The sequence below is a fragment of the Nelumbo lutea genome, chromosome 3, assembly GCF_056320005.1.
Source record: "Nelumbo lutea isolate HS-2025 chromosome 3, American lotus-T2T, whole genome shotgun sequence".
Lineage (NCBI taxonomy): Eukaryota > Viridiplantae > Streptophyta > Magnoliopsida > Proteales > Nelumbonaceae > Nelumbo > Nelumbo lutea.
In genome coordinates, this window is record NC_142686.1 from 45705756 (window position 1) to 45724377 (window position 18622).

Here is an 18622-nt window from a genome sequence, read left to right on the forward strand (position 1 = left end):
ATAGTCACCGGAAGGGAGACCGTAGATGAGGTCTCTGGGAAGGTTAAACTGAAGAACCAAGGTCCTGAGTCTCTCCATCGACATGGAGGAAGGACCGAAGCTGTCCGGCTCCCTACCTCGAGAGGTGGAAGCTGTCTCGCCGGAGGCCTCGCGAGCCTCCGGAGCCTACCCCCAAGCTCCCCTTAAGCTTGAGGGGGCGTCATCTTGGTCACCACCCCGGGGAAAGTTATCGTACGGGTACCTAGACATATTGACAGAGTGATAAGATTCACCAGGGAAAGCTGAACCGAAAAGTTGGTGTGAACGGAAGGAGAGCTCGAGTAGCTAGACGAAGACGCGACCTCAGAATCCGAAAGCAAGGCAAGTTAGTGTAAAGGAAATGAGACCTGAGGCCCTCCTATTTGTAGCCACTGTGCCATCAAATCGACAGCTCAGATTAAGGCAGATTTGACAGTTCGCAATCAAGTTGACCACACGTCTTTTGAAACCGAAATGTGACTGGCTGCACGACTTCGGGAATTGAGTGTCGTTTTGGCACATTTTTTGGCATTCGAAAAGTCTAGAAATCCCCTTACTTCTGCGCGTGTATTTAATGCAATCAGTTAATCAAGTTTGAATTTCGGGTCAAATCCACCCATCACACTCCATGAACTCCTCGCGCTAGAGTAGAATCCTTAGCTTGAGGAGTGGGGGGCAATTGATGGAGGGTGAATTGACCCAGCCTCCTGAGAATGTGACACGTGGACGTGACTCAACACAAGTGACAGCTCAGCATAATAGCCTGGTTGCGACTAAGTGATGAGTTCGCAGGACAGCTCCCTACATTACAGCTCGCCACAAGATGAGCTCGCTACAGCGCGATCTCGAGGACCCTTGATGTACTGAAAGGGAATACTCCAAGACAAGTCTATCACAGCTCGCGAGCTAGGATAACCAGCTCACTCCAATACCTAGGCAAGAGAACTGCCCCAAAGGCAACCTCAGGCGGAATCACCTTGAAGTACTTCTAGGAGCTCATTACAAGGCAGTTCGTAACAGGATAGCTTGCTACAAGGCAGCTTGCTACAAGGCAGCTCGCTACGGGATGACTCGCTACAAGGCAACTCGCTACTAAGCGACGGGACGTTTTTAGGAAGCTTCTATCCGACAAGACCATACCCGTCAGACTGCATCACGTCTCCTGACTGACGGCGCAGTCCCTACCAACCCGGCAGATTGCACCTACGTCTCTTGATAGGTGGTGGCGTGTTTGTCTTTTCTGGGACGTGTCATTCATTCGATTGGGTAGTACTCTACAATGGTTACCTGCACAGCCCTGGCAAATAATGGCTGCGACAGAGGTCCAATGGCGGTTACGCCCGATTTGACAAGAATGCCCATACTTAAGAGCCCCATGATCGAAGGGGAAAAGGTATCTTGAGTTAATCTCGAACTTTCATTGATCTAGCGCTACCTGCACTCTTAGCTCTCTTTGCATTCCTTACTGCTCTCTCAAGTGTTCTAACTTAAGCATCGAAGTATTCCCATCGGGCAAGTCCCCTGAGAATCCTTCACCGTCTTCTTCTCAGGTACCGTCCGTCGCCAGATAGGAGCCAATCGATTGCTAGTTATGAGTGCCCGGATTGCGCTGCATCAGATTCCAATTCCGAATCGGTTTTTAAAACATTGCTGAACAATTATTGCATTCTCGTTACATCATTGGATAAGCTTAGGAATGGTAAGAGGGCGAGGGCAAGGATGAGTTTTGCATTCTCATCCTCAACCCCGGACTCAAATGTCCGGCCCCAAACCCTATCAGGGCTAGAAATCCCAACCCCATTCCCAAATTTTCCCATCCCAACCAGGTTATTCTTACTTGAATACTTACATGTTACGTCCGTTAGGGCTGGGGTCGGGGCGAGGTAGAACCCCAAGGGACGGGTTAAATTGTCATCTCTAGTTAAGCAGCTTGACCAATTAGAAAATTCCATGTCATTTATCAAGCGTGTTAACCCCGCAACCATTCCAAATCCCAAATCTCTCTGTATGGCTGGCGTGGAGTGTTATTATTGGTTAAACCGCCCTAATTAACACAACCGACCACCAGTGCAGTTAATCCGGTCTCTTGTTACAATAGTCCAATCAGCGTCTCAGCTTCGAAGCCGCCCATTCGAATCCTTCATTCCTTCCATTTGACGGAGCGGGCTTCTCTCTCTCCTCAACCAAGGAAAATCTGCCACTCTGTGATTGTTCGCTCCTTTTGTTGGTAGAGTGACAGTTTGCCTCGGTTGGATCGAATCACCTCGTTTTTTCCTGCAATGGTGAAAACAAGCTGACGGTTTCTTCATCACGCTTAATCTAAAACTCCTGATAGCCCTTAATTCCCCTGGTAGGCTGGTAGCTTGTCTTCCTTCAGTTACTGTCTTAGTTTTTGTCGCTCTCTTTCTAGGGTTTGATCGTCACGATTTTTGCGGAACTACTTGTGCTGTGTAGCGATGGGCCCAAATGATTCTTTGCTGTTATGGTTGAAAACGAAATTTCCGGTTAATCCACAGAATTCATCATTGATATGCATAATTCTTCATTTGTTATGTGATATGGTTGCAGGGAGGAATTATTCGTTATGTTTTCTTTTTAGCTCTCCAGTTGGCGATGGAGGGAATTGGATGGATATTCGAATTAGTGATCTCAATCAAACAACATGGCGCCTCTGCATAGCTGTGCTGGTGAATGTTTGGAGTTACCCCCAATCCTATGTCCATAAATTTTTAACTGCATCACAGAAATCAAGCCTTATCGAAGGATTTCATGCCTCCGCTACTCAATTAATGCAATAGGAAATTTGAGTAACACAATGGAAGGTGAAGTTGCAACTGGTCATACATGTTGTTCTACCAAAAGCCTTCCGGACTTTGGTTTCTAGCTGAAACACCATGGGGTTAAGTTCCGCCTATCTAATCAGTGAAAGCATCTATCTGCATGTTTAACATGTTTATTAAAGGATGGAGTAACCTTGGATGTGCTATATGAGCTAAATTTTTTAATAGCTTGAGGGTACTGTAAAGTTCAGCGAATACGTTTTCTAGTAATTAAAGCTGGACTTGCAGAGTATTAGAAATTTAGAGTTCCTAAAGATAACCATTTCCTCTGGTGCACTAGGCCTTAGTGTGAAATCTAGTACCAAATAATATTTGACCGGAAAGGATTAAGATAAGCCATTTTAGAAGGGATTGTATCTTGGTATTTAATGCTGTCTAAGAAGAAAGAATCAGTTTACATATCTCTTGTTTCCAAGTATATATCCTGTAAGGCGGAGAGAGGATAAACTTTTATTTATTTATTTATGATAATACTATTACAACAATTTTCGGTATGATGTTGCGGATGTTGATGAGCTTGTACTGGTTGTGATGGGTTCTGGACTTTGGCATTAGGAGTTAAGACAATGTTTGTTTTCTCCAGGGATCTAAGGAGATGCCCGGATGCAGCATTCTTTCCCCTTTATTTTTATTGTTGATACCATATTTGGCCCAATTTTGATAAAAAAAAGTAATGCTAAAAAATCCATAGGCACTTCAGCCAGGCTAATCATTGTCTCTATTTGCTGTGAGGCCAAGTTAGAATCTTCCTTGCTTATGGTCTTCAGAATATTTTTGTTGATATTGTCAAGTAGAAGCTATCTAAATTGGATCTTTCCTTGCATTTTCTCTTTTCCTTGATAAAGTTTGAGATTGAGTAGAAATACCCTATGACAGGTTTTTCTGCATTTCGGGTTTTTCTTCCTTATGCATATACAAACTGCATTGAAATTGTCATGTAATAGATTTTTAAAGTCAGCTATTTGATTGTCTTAGAATGCAGATGTACCATAAAGAGGCCTTCGTGATGAGATATGAATGAAAATTTCTTTGGATTTTCTGATGTTGATGACTTGATGGTACATGCCATAATAAACTGATTATTTAACTCTACAGATAGGATCATGATTTTGGGTTCTGCTTATGTATTTGAAACTAAAAAAGGACTGGTTGTTTGTTGTTGCCTAGGATTAATATTTCTGTCTATTCTGCATGGATGTCAATGATCTTAACAAAGTTTGGGAAATTAAACCTCTTAAAAAGGTAGGTGAAGATGAAGCAAAGAAGATTCTTGAGAATGTAGCTAAACAGGTACAACCAATTATGCGCAAACATAGATGGAGAGTGAAACTCCTTTCTGAGTTCTGGTACTATTTTTTATCTTTTCATATACTACTTCTATAAAGTTTCCATTTTTTTTTATGCAGTACTCTTGTTTACATGGAAAGTTCTGAAAATGCAGTCCCACAAATCCATCTCTTCTAGGACTAAACATCGGAGGAGGTGCAGAGATTAAACTCAGACTGCGAAGACCAGATAGAGAGTGGGATTTCTTCCCTTACAATCAGATTCTTGATACCATGTTGCATGAGCTCTGTCACAATGAGCATGGTCCTCACAATACTGAGTTCTACAAGCTATTAGATGAAATCAGAAAGGTCACTGCCTTGTGTTTCCCTTGCGTTATCCAAGATATTTATTGGAACTAGCTTTTTTTTTCAGTTGAAATTGTAGATTGTAGATTTCCAACTTTGCTTAGAAACGTCATGACTTGTCTCAGCCATTAATTGATGTGCTGGTCCCAGCTATCAGCCATTAATTGATATAACTTCAATAAATGTTTTGATTTTTGTAAATTGAAGCTTCCATATCCACTTGCTACCTTTTAAAAAAAATTGTTATTTCTTGATGACAAAGTAGATTAATTATCTCTCCATATATTATTGATTGCCCCATGGTAACAAATTAACATTTGACCATGTTGAGGCCATCTTCCTCCCTAAACAGGTGAATAAATTTAAGGAATTCTTATGTTCTTACTTATAAAAAAAATCTTGTGTTCTTGTTCCATGTTCTCTCAATTAGAAATGTGCATAAATAACAGACTTATTCTGAGTATCCTCTTGAGATTCCAAGTAACCGAAGCCAACTAGAGAGGCCCATTCTTACTAAATTTTGTGGGCTCAAATAAAAAATAATCACTTATAGATAGTAGAAGCACAACCAAAGCACAACCTTATTGATTGTTTTATATTAATTTCACCTCATTTATTGGTACTTTTCTGCAGGAATGTGAGGAGCTACTGGCCAAAGGAGTTACTGGCTCTGGTCAGGGATTTGATCTTCCTGGCAGACGTTTGGGTGGTTTTACCTACCAACCACCTTTGTTGTCTCTCCGCCACGCTGCACTGGCTGCAGCAGAAAAAAGAGCACGTCATGGAGCTTTATTGCCATCAGGACCTAAGCGCCTGGGTGGTGATAGTGATATTATGGTTGCACTTAGTCCGATACAAGCTGCTGCAATGGCTGCAGAAAGGAGATTGCATGATGACTTGTGGTGTGGTTCCAAATCTTTTGAAGAAAGGCATGGTGTCATGCTGGGGAAGATTGGATCATCTAGGGGATCATCTGAAAGCTCAGAAGATGCTTCCATCCTAAGTGACAATCCAATCCAAACTTCAACTTCTGCACCTATGCAAAATAACAGAATGACAGACAACATAAAGGATGGAGAAACTTGGGAGTGTACTACATGCACACTAATCAACCAGGTAAATCTACTTACCCTATTTGAGATTATTGCTATCTACAAGGTCATTATCTAAGCACTTGTTTTACTAATCAGAAATAGGATATTCCTTATACATGCTCATCATGGATGGCCTGTTTTTCTGAGAAATATGTTTGACCCTGCAATGCATTTGATAGAAAATGTTTGGATTTCTCAAACACCCAAATTTCCCTTGTGAGATGACTTTAATCTTATGATTTCATTTTGTTGCAGAAAAACCCAAGAAAACAGATTAGAATGGCACCCAAACTAAAAGTAAAAGTAGAGATAAAGAGAAACAAGCACAAAAGCACACTGATTTACGTGGTTTGGCTTATAACCTACGTCCACGGGCGAAGGAGGAACAGAAATCCACTATGGAGTTGTCAATGGAGAAGAAATACAGAGTTGTGTCCTCACAGAAAAAACCCTAAGCCCCAAATACACCCAAAGTCTCACCCTTCTCTCACAAGACAAAAGACTCTATTTACAAGAGAGAAACCCCCCAAAATACATAACTTTTCATATTCGGTTCGGACCTAGCGGCCCAAGCCCTATGCATCCACCACAAACCACTATGAAATTTTGCCTTCGGGTTTTTCTCAAATTAATTCAGAGTGGATTTGCCACAAAGAATTCAAGGCACAAACATAAACACATTTGATATTAACAGCATGAGCAGATTTATATTCTCTCTTATACATGCATGTTTTGGATTGTCGTGTTCTGTCGGATGGGGGAATATTTACCATTTTGGGATTTTTTGTATTATTGATTATCCAAGATTTGGTAAATGAAATGAATCTGCTAGTAAATTTCATAATATTTTCTTTATGGATAAATGTTAAATAAAGGGTCAGCATATTTTATTTTTGAAGTCAAAATCTCCCTGATCTAGTAATCACCAGTTGATCTGGAAAACATGTCTTATCCAGTGAAAATTTTCTTTAAATTCTAGTTCCAGTAGGACCAATACCGTTATACCTTGATGGGCATGGTATCTTTTTACTACTTCCCTCTTGAACTTGTATGATTTGCTACTTCTACTGAGTGTTTTTGCATGACCAGGACATTGTGTGTTTTTTGCAGCCACTTTCTCTAATGTGTGAAGCTTGTGGTACCCAAAAGCGAAAAGATATTGAAATGAAGTTCAAAGTTTGGTCTTGCAAATTTTGTACCTTAGAAAACAGTGTTAAGTTGGATAGATGCTCAGCTTGTGGGCAGTGGAGATACTCATATGGGCCACCAATCTCTACTAGGGGACCCAATCTTGGCACTTGAGAGTTGAAAAAATAGGAACTGTAGCAATAGCATCACACATAGTTGTAAACACCTCATCAGAAAAGAACGTTCCTTGTCAAAGGCCCTTTTAGTAACATATTATTTTCATCTTTTATGAAGCTATATGGGTAATAACTATATACCCTTTCAGATATACTTGTTTACCTGCTACCACAATTCCACATATGTAACATTATCTGTACCTTGAAAAACCATTACAGATCGACCTATATCAACTTATCTCTGTTGATACTGTAAACCTTGATTACATTGCTTTGTTAGTGAATTCCAAAGAGAGTGTTGTTACCTAGGCATCATATATCAACACTGAATTGGAATTCAAGGGATGCGTGGGGGTAGGGCTGGCAGTTGGTAGTGACTTATGCTTTCCGAATCAAGTGATTCTTGTGATGGATACTTGGAAAAATAATGAGTTTGCCATTCATATTCAGATGGGACTGTCATCTGTGATCCCCAAATCTGCATACCTGATGTAATTGTTAAACTGAGATGTATTCAGTATTTATACTCAGGAAATTTAATTGCTTTCTCACCCTATATATATATAAATAACCTAAAAGCCAAAAGGTTGTAGAAGTGAGCGTGTGATCGCTTCCTTTTAACCATTGGACAGTATGCTTCTAGTACCGTCGCTCCATTTTAACCATTCGCTGATTGAGGGGTTGAGATACTAAGGCTCCATTTGGTTTTTGGGATGGGATGAGAAAAATGTGGGATGTCAAATCCCAAAATCATGGAATCGGGGTCGCACCAAAACAGTGTGACCCCGGTGGAAAAACTTGAGAAACTACTGTTACCATTGATGACGAACAGAGGGATGGACTGAGAAAAACGAACCAGTGACAACAAATAGAGGAGGGAGAGAACTAGTGCCTTCCCTGTTACCATCGAACTGGTAAGGAACCACTGTTATTGGCCTTCTTTTTCATTAGATACTAGCAAGGAATCAATGTGAGGGGCAGCGGCGATCTGCTACCATCAAACAGAAGAGGCGGCAGCAGAGGCGATCTTCACCAGATACTGTCTCTCCCTCCATCTTCCTATTCTTTCTTCTCCCTCACCTTCTTCTTCTTCTTATTCTTCCCATCTTCTCCCTCACCTTCTTCTTTTGCGAGGGGTAGTGGCGATCTTCACCAAATATTGTCTCTCCCTCTATCTCCCTCTTCTCTCTTCTCCCTCACCTTCTTCTTCTTCTTCCTATTCTTCCCATCTTCCTCCATTTCTTTGATCGTCGCTGCAACTTTCGTTAGTAGCAATCTGCTTTTTCAGCACTCCTATCTCTCTCTCATTCCCTCTCTCTCTTTGATCGCCGTTGCAGTCATGGAGCTCTCTTCTTCATCTTACATGAATCCGATGAAGAACCAACTCGTGATAGTGCTTTTCCTATTATTTTTCCACATATAAAACCAAACAATGGAAAGGTAAGGACTTACTTGGTTTGTCTCCTCAATTTCCTCCTCTCCAATCCAACAACCCATTCTAAAGCTCCATCCTAAACTTGGAAAGAGAATGCCTGGTTTGAATGAGGCCTTTAGTTTTCATAGGGTAATGCTTATCAATTGTCATTTTGGATGTATATATATATAAATTGACCCCCACAATTGTGAAAAATAAAATAAAATTTTCATTACTGTATAAAATATTTTTTAAATTTTAATAGGACGATTGCCCGCACTGATGTATACATAGATCTGACACATTTGAGTTGATTGCCTATATATATGTTAAAGGAAGGCTTTCAGGCTACAAATCCCACCATTCAGATACTTAGTTTTTTTAAATTTAGACACATGGCATTTTCTAAAAAGTTGTTAAAGCTCACAACCCACTACCACTATTCAGACAAGTGGCCTTCTCATTTTTTAGAAAGCTAGACATGTGGCAATTTTTGAGAAATTTGCTAAAGCCCACAACCCACTACTAGGTTGTAGTTCCCCACCACATGGCCTTCTCATTTTTTTAGAAAACTAGACATGTGGCATTTTTCTGAGAAGAAGTTGTTAAAGCCCACAACCCACTACCACCATTTTCAATCAATTCCTAGAAAAATACAGAAAATGCAAAAGTAGTTATTCACAACCACTTTTGCCTACATTCTATCAATCTCAATTAATCATTAACTCTCTATGTACTATAACAAAAGAAAACTATTCATATTCTAATAATTATTAAAAATCTATTTTTGAACTAAATATTTCTTGAAATTTTAATAGTTACTTAAAATATTAATAAATATAAACTTAATAGTATTGATTCCATAATGTAAATTTAACATTATTGATTCCCCGTACTTAGTATGGGGTCATTCACTAGTAATTAATTAAGCGAAATGTGTAGTGACACCTAGAATGCTAAAACAAACTACTACTCTTTAAGCTGTATTTGGTTGCAATGCATATTTATGTACAGATGCAAAACTATGGTAATACAAATGATTTCAATGCAAATTATGATTTATTTTTATTTTAAAATTTACTTTATTTTGTTTAAATGCAATACAAATGAAGTAAAATAAGACCTGAAATAGAATAAAGTAAAGCCTAAAACAACATTAAACCAGAATTTGCATTATTTTCATTTGCACTCCCAAGCATTTACACTAGTATAAAGAAAATTAATTGCACTTCAACCAAATATAGCCTTAGGCTCAATTTGGAAAGAATATAAATGCAAATATATAAATTACAAATACATACAAAATCATACAAAATACAAAATTTTGTGCTCTACATATTTGTACTGTACTCCTTTCAAACTAAGCACAACCATGAACCTACCCGGCCCACTTCAACATGTCTAGTTTAGTGGTTCGGTTTAACATGTTGAACCCCTAGAGAAGAGCATGTATGCATGTATCGTTCATTATTTCTTAATAACAAATATGTTTAAAATTAAAAAAAAATAAAACAAAGATATGATTAGTAAAAACAAATATGTTTATAGAAGACTCTACATCATTAATTAACCCTAATATTAATAACAAAGTGAAATTAAATTAATAAAAAAGGTTCAATTTATTAATGTAAGGACATTATAAAAATAAAGATACCTTAATGCTTGAATCGCAGCACATGCTGATGGGCCGCTAATTAGTTGTACCATGTTGACTAGCCTTTGTGGAAGATCTCAACATCATAAATAAATAAATAAATAAATAAAGATAAATATGCTTATATACTTATTAATTAAAAAGTGATGCAGCGTGGAGGCAATGAGAACCGGAGCTGGCTATGCAAGCATCGGGCGTCCGCTAGCACCTAGCGAAAAACACCGATTTCTTTAGGAGAGAGAAAAAGGTGGCGAAAATAGGAAGAAGAGAAATTGAAGAAATTCTGAAAATTTGAAGTATGAAATTCATTAATAATTCTGGGAAATAGCAGTATTTATAATACATTGAGAAATTATAAAAGAACTAGGAAAAGAAATTAGATTTGATCTAAACATTTCAAACTTGTAGATAGGATCGAACTCTTCTTGACTTGATCTCCCCCGTCCAATCTCCCTTGATCTTATCCATGCATGAATCTTGGATTATCTAGAATTCTTGAATTCTTGATGAGTCTTGGATTCTTTGAATTCTTGATGAGTCTTGGATTCTTTGAATTCTTGATGAGTCTTGAATTCTTGAATTCTTGATGGATCTTGAATTCTTGAATTTTGATAATTCTTGAATTCTTGAATTATCTTGGGATAATCTTGAATTCTTGACTTATCTTGGATTCTTTGAGTTCTTTGGCTTATCTTGAATTCTTCCCATGAGTTGTCGCCCATATGATGAGATGGGCCTCCATCATTCTCCCCCACTTGGAAAAGACTCGACCCCGAGTCGTGGCTAGGATATGTGAGGGTCGTCTCTGGTAGGTAGCGATGAAGGTCAGCAAGTATTAAAGCACTAGGAAATTGTGTAGTAGCTTCCCCTGAGAAATTGTTAACATAAATTGCAGACGCTCTCTTATCACATATACGGTAGGCGGACCAACATGGATGAAGTATTTTGGCCGCTTGCTCAACATCAATTCCCTTCCCCGATTTTGTCATCCAATAAAGGGCTTGGTTCTGATACGGCTTTAGACCACACATGAGTGTTTTTTGGGGATCCATTTCCTCTAGATTGTATGTATCTGCAGTACCAACAAGCTTATTTAGAGCTGACTTTGATATAACTTGTTTATCGTTACTTTGCTCAGGATGTTTGCCCCCCTTTCTTCGTTTCAAAAGAGGCAAGAGTGTTGCAGTTTCATCTGAATCACCCTCTAGGCTTAAGGAACATTTTCGCTTGTCAAGATCCTTCGAGATAACTTCTACCTTCTGATATGGCTTAATTTTCAGCAATTTGAAAAGAGCTGGAAGAGGACAAAGAGTAGAATCGAAGTATGAAGGAACTTCTAACTTCCATGAAGACTTATCACCCTCAATGAAAATGGAACTGTGAATGTGAAAGCTTACACACAGTACGATTTCTTGCATCAAACTAAGGTCTTCTGGCGTATCTACACATCGACCACAAACCTTAACCTTTGAAGAATTTACAAGGGGAATTATGATTCTAGTACCAAGAACAAAATCAATGTGATGCTGTATATCTCGCATGGGTGGGAGTTCATGTGGTAACTTATCTGAAACTGCATCATGGAACTCATCAAGCAGTCCCTGCACTTCTACTGGAATTTTATTTTCCTCCAGTGTTTCATTCATATTTTTTCCCTTCAACAAATGTACCTCGTGGGTATCCTTACATTCTTTCATAAATTCAGCATGATGATGGGTAATAGTAAGAAAATTTCTCTCATTGGCTTTTGGGGCCTTAGGAATATTCTCTTCAGCCATGGGTAACAAAGTGTAACGTATACCCTCTTTTTCAAGTTGGTAGGTATTCATCCTACCCATGTGCCTTGCATCTGTATCAAATTGCCAATGCCTCCCTAACAAAATATGGCAAGCATCCATATCTACAATATCACAATATGCTTCATCATGGTACTTACCAATTGAAAAAGGTACCTTGCAGCGTTCTTCCACTCGTACGCCGCCTCCTTCCTTGATCCACCCAATTGTGTATGGGTTGGGATGTTTTTCAGGAATCAGCTGTAATTGTTGGATGACATCCCTGTAAATAATATTTTCTTGACTACCACTATCAATAATTAAATTAAATAATTTTCACTTGACAGTACATCTGGTACGAAATAATCTGTGCCTTTGAGAAGTATCCTTATTTTTTTGGGACAACATTAATTTTCTTACCACACAAGTATACTCCTTATGTTCATATGGACCCTCTTCATCCTCCCCATCAGGTCCACAATATACTTCTTCCTCAATATCTTCTTCCTCTTCCCTTTCTACCATATTAACTACCTTCCGCCTGGGACAGTCACTGGATCTATGTCAAACCTCATTACATTTAAAACATTTAATAGGAGCAGGCCTTGCATAAGGGTTATTGGGTTTAGGAGGGTTGGAAGGATTACCTCGAGTATGTCCTCCTGTAGTAGCCTTACCGGCGTCACTTGTACTTGCCAGGTGAGAAGGTTGTACTGCCGGAACTGATTTGTTCCTGTCGACAGTTGCCGGTCTGTTGTCGCTCCCGCTGTACCGGCGATAATTATCACTGCGGGCCTTGTCTTGGAACATTAATTATGCTTTCAAGGCTAGGTTCCTTGCTTCCTGCACACTAAGAACCATCTGTACACCAATTTTATCTCTGATAGACGGTCTTAAACCGCTTAGATAATGGACTGCCTGCTGGTTATCACTTTCAGATAATTGATTTCTCTCAGCTAATCTCAAAAATTCAGATGTATGTTCATTAACACTACAAGAACCCTGCGCACACCTCTGATAAGATTCAAACATATATTGTTCATAGTCAGGGGGTAAAAATCTACCTCTGATTAATTGTTTCATGTGCCTCCAGGTTCGAACAGGACCCCTTCCTTCTCTCATCCGGGTCTCTCTCATCCGTTCCCACCAAACAGATGTGCCTCCCTTTAATCGGAAAGCTACTAATTTTACCCTTCGTTCCTCTGGTATTTCCATGTAATCAAAGAACCTATCGACTTCTGTGATCCAATCCAGAAGTCCCTCTATTCCAAGATCTCCACTAAAAGTAGGAATATCTACCTTGAGTTTAAATTCATCATTATTCCTACGGGGGTTGAAATTACCTTGATTGTGCCAATTTCTACCGTTTCCGTCGTTGTCGGGAAGAGCTAGAGCACCATCAAATTCGAAATTGTCATCATTGTCGTCGTCAAGAACTGGACGTCGGGACGCAGTAGTGACGGGTGGTCTGTCGTGGTCGTCTCCTGCGATCTGCTGTGGATTTTCCCAGATTCGTGGGACAACCTCCCGTAACAAGGTTTGCAGTTGTTCAGTCACCTCTGCCAACTGGCGTTCGATGTTACGTGTGGCTGTACGCTGCTCTTCGATTGCTCTCCAAACAGTTGGGAACCCCTGATCTCCGTCACGGGGTGGGTTGCGACTGCTACCGTCTAGGTTGGACATGATTGGGCGAATTCCCTGCTCTGATACCACCTGACGCAGCGTGGAAGCAATGAGAATCGGAGCTGGCTATGCTAGCACCGGGCATCCGCTAGCACCTAGCGAAAAACATCGATTTCTCTAGGAGAGAGAAAAAGGTGGCGAAAATAGGAAGAAGAGAAATTGAAGAAATTCTGAAAATCTAAAGTATGAAATTCATTAATAATTCTGGGTAATAGCAATATTTATAATACATTGAGAAATTATAAAAGAACTAGGAAAAGAAATTAGATTTGATCTAAACATCTCAAACTTGTAGATAGGATCGAACTCTTCTTGACTTGATCTCCCCCGTCCGATCTCCCTTGATCTTATCCATGCATGAATCTTGGATTATCTAGAATTCTTGAATTCTTGATGAGTCTTGGATTCTTTGAATTCTTGATGAGTCTTGAATTCTTGAATTCTTGATGAGTCTTGAATTCTTGAATTCTTGCTGGATATTGAATTCTTGAATTTTGATAATTCTTGAATTCTTGAATTATCTTGGGATAATCTTGAATTCTTGACTTATCTTGGATTCTTTGAGTTCTTTGGCTTATCTTGAATTCTTCCCATGAGTTGTCGCCCATATGATGAAATGGGCCTCCCTGATGAGATGGGCCTCCATCAAAAAGCAACTAAGGTAGTGTTTGTAAACACTTAAAAGAACTACTTGTTTAAGACATGGGACCATACATTAAGTGGTTTTTAAGTATTTATGGTTGTTTGGTAATAAAGAGGGTAAGAAGTACTTATTATTAAAAAAAGTACTCTTAAAAAAGTGATATGGATGTGGTTTTTTTTCAGCACTTTTTGAAGAAGTGTTTCTTCATTCAAATGGGACAAGCATGTCCCAGTTTTTTTTCTTTAATGACAAAACTACCCCTACTCGAGTTTATCATCTTCTTATTCCATTCGAAACCCTATAACAATAGGCAGCAGTGGCGTTTGGTTGCAGGTCCATCGGTGACGTTCCACGATGAGCAAAAGCCAGCTGACGGAGTTGGGTGCATAGTTAATATAGTCGTTCTTACAGGTCCACCACTTTTCCCTTCCTACAGCCGTTCTTACAGGTCTTGTAAGCGGTGAACAAAAAATTTTGGTTTTCTTTTCTTTCCAAATACAACTTCCCAAATTAATGGTGAGAATGGCCCCTTCTTGTCCAAATATTCTCTGATAGCCTTCTCATCGACAAAGTATCCCTTCTCCAATCTCTTAATGGTGTTCTTCCTTCTTCCACACCCTTGTCCCTACAAATCGCGTCAACTAGGCCTGTAAAGGTTGTTACATTTGGGGAATGATCAGTCTCCAACATCTCAACGCAGATGCCTATGGTGTCCTCCAATCTCTTCCCTTTGTACAATCCCTGAATGAAGACTGTGAAACTGAACACATTCGGTGAAATCCCATTGTTCTGCATCTTTCTAAAAATTCTCTTGGCATCATCAAGTTTCTGAGCCTTACAGAAGCCCTCAACTACAGCCGTGTAGATTACAACTTCCGGTAACATACCCTTCTCGCCCATTAACCCAAACAGCTTCATGACTTATTGGACCAGCCCATCCTTGCAGAGGCCATCAAGCATTGCCACAACATTCGGGATGAAACCCGTTTCCTTCATTTTCCTAAAAATTTCATTGGCATCTTGTGGTGTCAAATCTAGTTATGCTTTGACATCGGTTTTTGCAACTTGGGTGGGAGAAGTTTCGTTTGTATTCTCTTTCTTCTCTTTGCAAAGCCTCAATTTTTCGAGGAAACTCTTGTCCAATGGACTCCCTCTCTTCTCTCCCTTCATGGGTCTATTAGGAAACTACACTGAAGGACTTTGCTGCGACTCCAAAGTCCTTTTGATGTCCGAACCAGAGTCAAATTTGCGGGTAAAAGTATCACCGTTGAACCTACAGTCTCTTTTTCCCTCTTTACTGGATCCAAAATGAGTTTGCCGTATTTGGTCGAGTTTTCTCATTTTCTCATCATCTTCATCGTCTCTAAGCTGGAATTTTCCATTGAAATGATATTCAGATGGCTCTCGTTGTTTCTCTCCTCTCAAGGGTTTGTTGGGTATCGGGTTGGGGGGGGTTCTGATAAGTTCTGTTCCTTCTTTCTTCATCTTTTTCATCTTCACCATCGAGTTTACTGAGGAAGGGATCCTGTGATGCATTACTTTTCATTTCTCCTCTTATGGGTCTATCCTGAATCAAGCTAAAATAGTTCACTATAGGAAATGTTGAAACCATTTCAGAACATTGTGAGAGAGATTCGAGAAATGAAGTTTGGAAGCCATGAATGAGTTTCCTTCTTTCTCTTCTGCTTCAAACTTCAGTGGGCTCAGGACAGACTCGAAGGGGCTAGGGTAAGGGTTTTAGCTAGGGATAAACCAGATGCTACAATATCAAATGGACTAGCTGGGTATAAAGCTATAAGACAACGGAAGAAGGAGAGGGAGTCAAGACAGACTCGGGAGGTAGAAATGGGAATCCGAGAATTTTGTGAAGGTTGTTAATTGGAGGAGTCTTTTTGTTGTTCAATCTACAGTCCGACGGTTCCGATAGTTCCGGTGAAGAAAATGAGAGAGAGAGGGAGATATCTAAGTAATCTACAATGGAGGGTAAAATTATCATTTGCGTCAATATAAACACTTGTGGGGAAAGTAGCTTACCAAACATCCCCACTCCAATAAGTGCTTAAAAACATAATAAGTGATTTGAAAAGTGGGTTACCAAACAAACTTAAGTGATTGTTAAAATAAGTACTTGTACAAATACTTCTTTTAACAAGTACTTAATCATCAAACAAGGCCTAATTAGGACCAATCCTATTTCTGATAAAAGGGGCACATGCCCTGTAAAAGGACAAACAAACCCCTGAGACTAATGAAAGAATTCAACACACATTCCATTGAAGGATTAGGGGCATGGCCTCTGTATCGGTAATGGGATGTGCCTAGATCAGTCTTACAACCGTTTCACAACCAATGGGCCAATCCTGGCCACCCCACCGCTTTTTTATTAAGTAAATGACGTGTGCTATCAAGAGCCACATCCTCCATGTACAGTCCTTTTTAGGGAGTTCGGATTTCCCACTCACGACAGTTCTACTCACATAACATGGCAGTCACACCGGGAGAATATCTCATCCTCTTAATGTTATTATGTATGGGAAATGTTCCCTATGAATAGAGGTAGTGTATTGTGGATAGACTTACATAGAATTCTTGTGGGACTTAGAGTCCCCAGTATGGCTGTCAATGGGTTGGGTCTATCCAATGGATCCAAATCGATCAAACCATGCAATTATAATGGTTCCGGTTTAATGATTTGTCCCGATTAATAATGGGTTGGTTTTAATTCTTATCTGTTTCAAACCAAGTCAAACTCAGAACTGATTATTTTATTAAACATATATAATATGTTCTTAATTTTTTATAATTTTTATCATATTTTGTGTTTGAAATGATAAATTTAATAGGTAATAAGTAAGAAAATATTAGTTAAAAATGTTTAATTTATTAACATATAAATAATTTAATATTTCTCTATGATTTTTATTAAGGTTAAATTTATTATCTAAATAAACAAATATAATTTTCAGTATAATCAGGTTTGGACGTGATAGACGTGACTATTAATTGGGATAATTCTGTATCTATAAATATCTTAATTAATAATTGATTCGAGACTGATTCTACCTAAACCCTATTGGTTGAGTCATTAATAGCCCATCAATAAACATGCTTTAGATGCTTCCCCCATTTTATAAGAGGAGCTTCATTGGAATTAAAAAGGGAAATAGAAATTAGAGAATAACAACAACATCAACAACCACCAAACACCAAAACAATATCAACCCACAAGAGCAGCCTAAGAAAGCAAAGAAACACAGAAACTAACAACCAGAACCAAAGAAAGAAGAAAGCAAACTACTCAACACTACTACAAACAAAACTCTCCTGAAGCAAAAAAGCCATAAGATCCTCTTCTAGAAGTCTGGTTACTGGCCAAACTAGCAGATCAGCAACCAAAGACCAAATGCGCCCATGCATATATTTCAATGCAAAACTACGTGGAGTGGTCAAACGGGAATGCAACAAACTAAGCAGTTTCAATTTTCAAACACCATCATCATGGCTTAAGTCATCTTCTTACTCTATACAGGTATACTTAGCCAAATACATTAATTAATAGATTGGACCCCGTCCAGTCGCACCTATTGAATTGAGTTGGATTAAATTAATATCTAATATAAGAATATAGGTATTAATGGATTGGGTTTGGATTGAAATCAATCTAAATCAAATGAATTTAAACAAATTGAATAATTCAGACATTGAATTGAACCGGTCTAAATTGATCAAATTAATATATATTAAATTAAATTAAACCTGATATAGACTCACATCTGACTAGATCGAATTGGACCTACAATTGACACCATTTCGGATTCCTTAGAACATTCAACAGATTTATATGAAGTCATTGCACAAGGGCTGTTGTAAGCACACGTCATTGCTCCTACACATTGACCACAGCGAAGTGGTCAAAGCTTTAATTGGGGTTTAATGTTTATTATTTATTTATTCATTTACTTTTGAGAAACAAAATTAGAGGAGAGGACGCAACAGTGCCCTCCATTAATCCTTGTACAAGGGAAACGTGTCTTAATCTGATTGGATATATAATGACCACAACGAAATGGTCACATTTGACCGATCCGGACTAAGGGCCATTTGAGAGGTTTCTGCCGTTTTGAAAGGTTTGTTATTTCGGTCACAGTTAGGTGTATCCACTGTTCGGTTAATCAAATTATAGTCAAAATTTTTAAATCAAACTGGTTTTATTGGTTTTTCAATTTCTTCGAACCAAAACTAAATCAGTAGAATCAGTTAACGGGTTGGTTGGTTTCAGTTTTTTTATTAATCATTGATTATTTTTTAGGTTAACCAAAAACCGATCTAGTCCTTCAGTTTTTCAAAAATACCAAAACGAATAGTTCAATTAATAGCACTTTCCAGTTTGGTTTTCTCACTTTGGTTCAGTTATTTGGTTATTTAGACCCTGTTTGGTTCATGGGAATAGGGGTATGGAGTCAGATTCAGAATGTGCTATTCCGATTCCAACTGCTTGGTTGGGTGGAATCGGAATCCCATTCCCATTCTTGCTGGAATGACATTCCCCCATTTGAGGGAATG

The 18622-nt window shown here is 38.9% G+C and overlaps 1 protein-coding gene and 1 pseudogene across 27 annotated transcripts; one reads left to right on the forward strand and one right to left on the reverse strand.

Moving 5' to 3' along the window:
• Positions 1-1842: 1842 nt before the first annotated feature.
• On the forward strand, positions 1843-7147 carry LOC148864679 (DNA-dependent metalloprotease WSS1-like). Of its 27 annotated transcripts, none has more exons than XM_088978349.1 (7): positions 2094-2368; positions 2587-2840; positions 3834-3916; positions 4026-4204; positions 4300-4495; positions 5126-5608; positions 6697-7147. In XM_088978349.1, the coding sequence occupies exons 4-7, from the start codon at positions 4050-4052 to the stop codon at positions 6886-6888; spliced, it is 1026 nt and encodes a 341-aa protein (XP_088834475.1). In that variant the 5' UTR covers positions 2094-2368; positions 2587-2840; positions 3834-3916; positions 4026-4049; the 3' UTR covers positions 6889-7147. The 27 variants fall into 27 exon arrangements, with proteins under 27 accessions (XP_088834478.1, XP_088834482.1, XP_088834475.1 ...); XM_088978345.1 differs by having other exon boundaries at positions 2098-2368; positions 2587-2917; XM_088978346.1 differs by having other exon boundaries at positions 2100-2368; positions 2587-2917; positions 3841-3916.
• Positions 7148-14501: 7354 nt separating this feature from the next.
• Positions 14502-15718, reverse strand: LOC148864680 (uncharacterized; annotated as a pseudogene).
• Positions 15719-18622: the final 2904 nt, after the last annotated feature.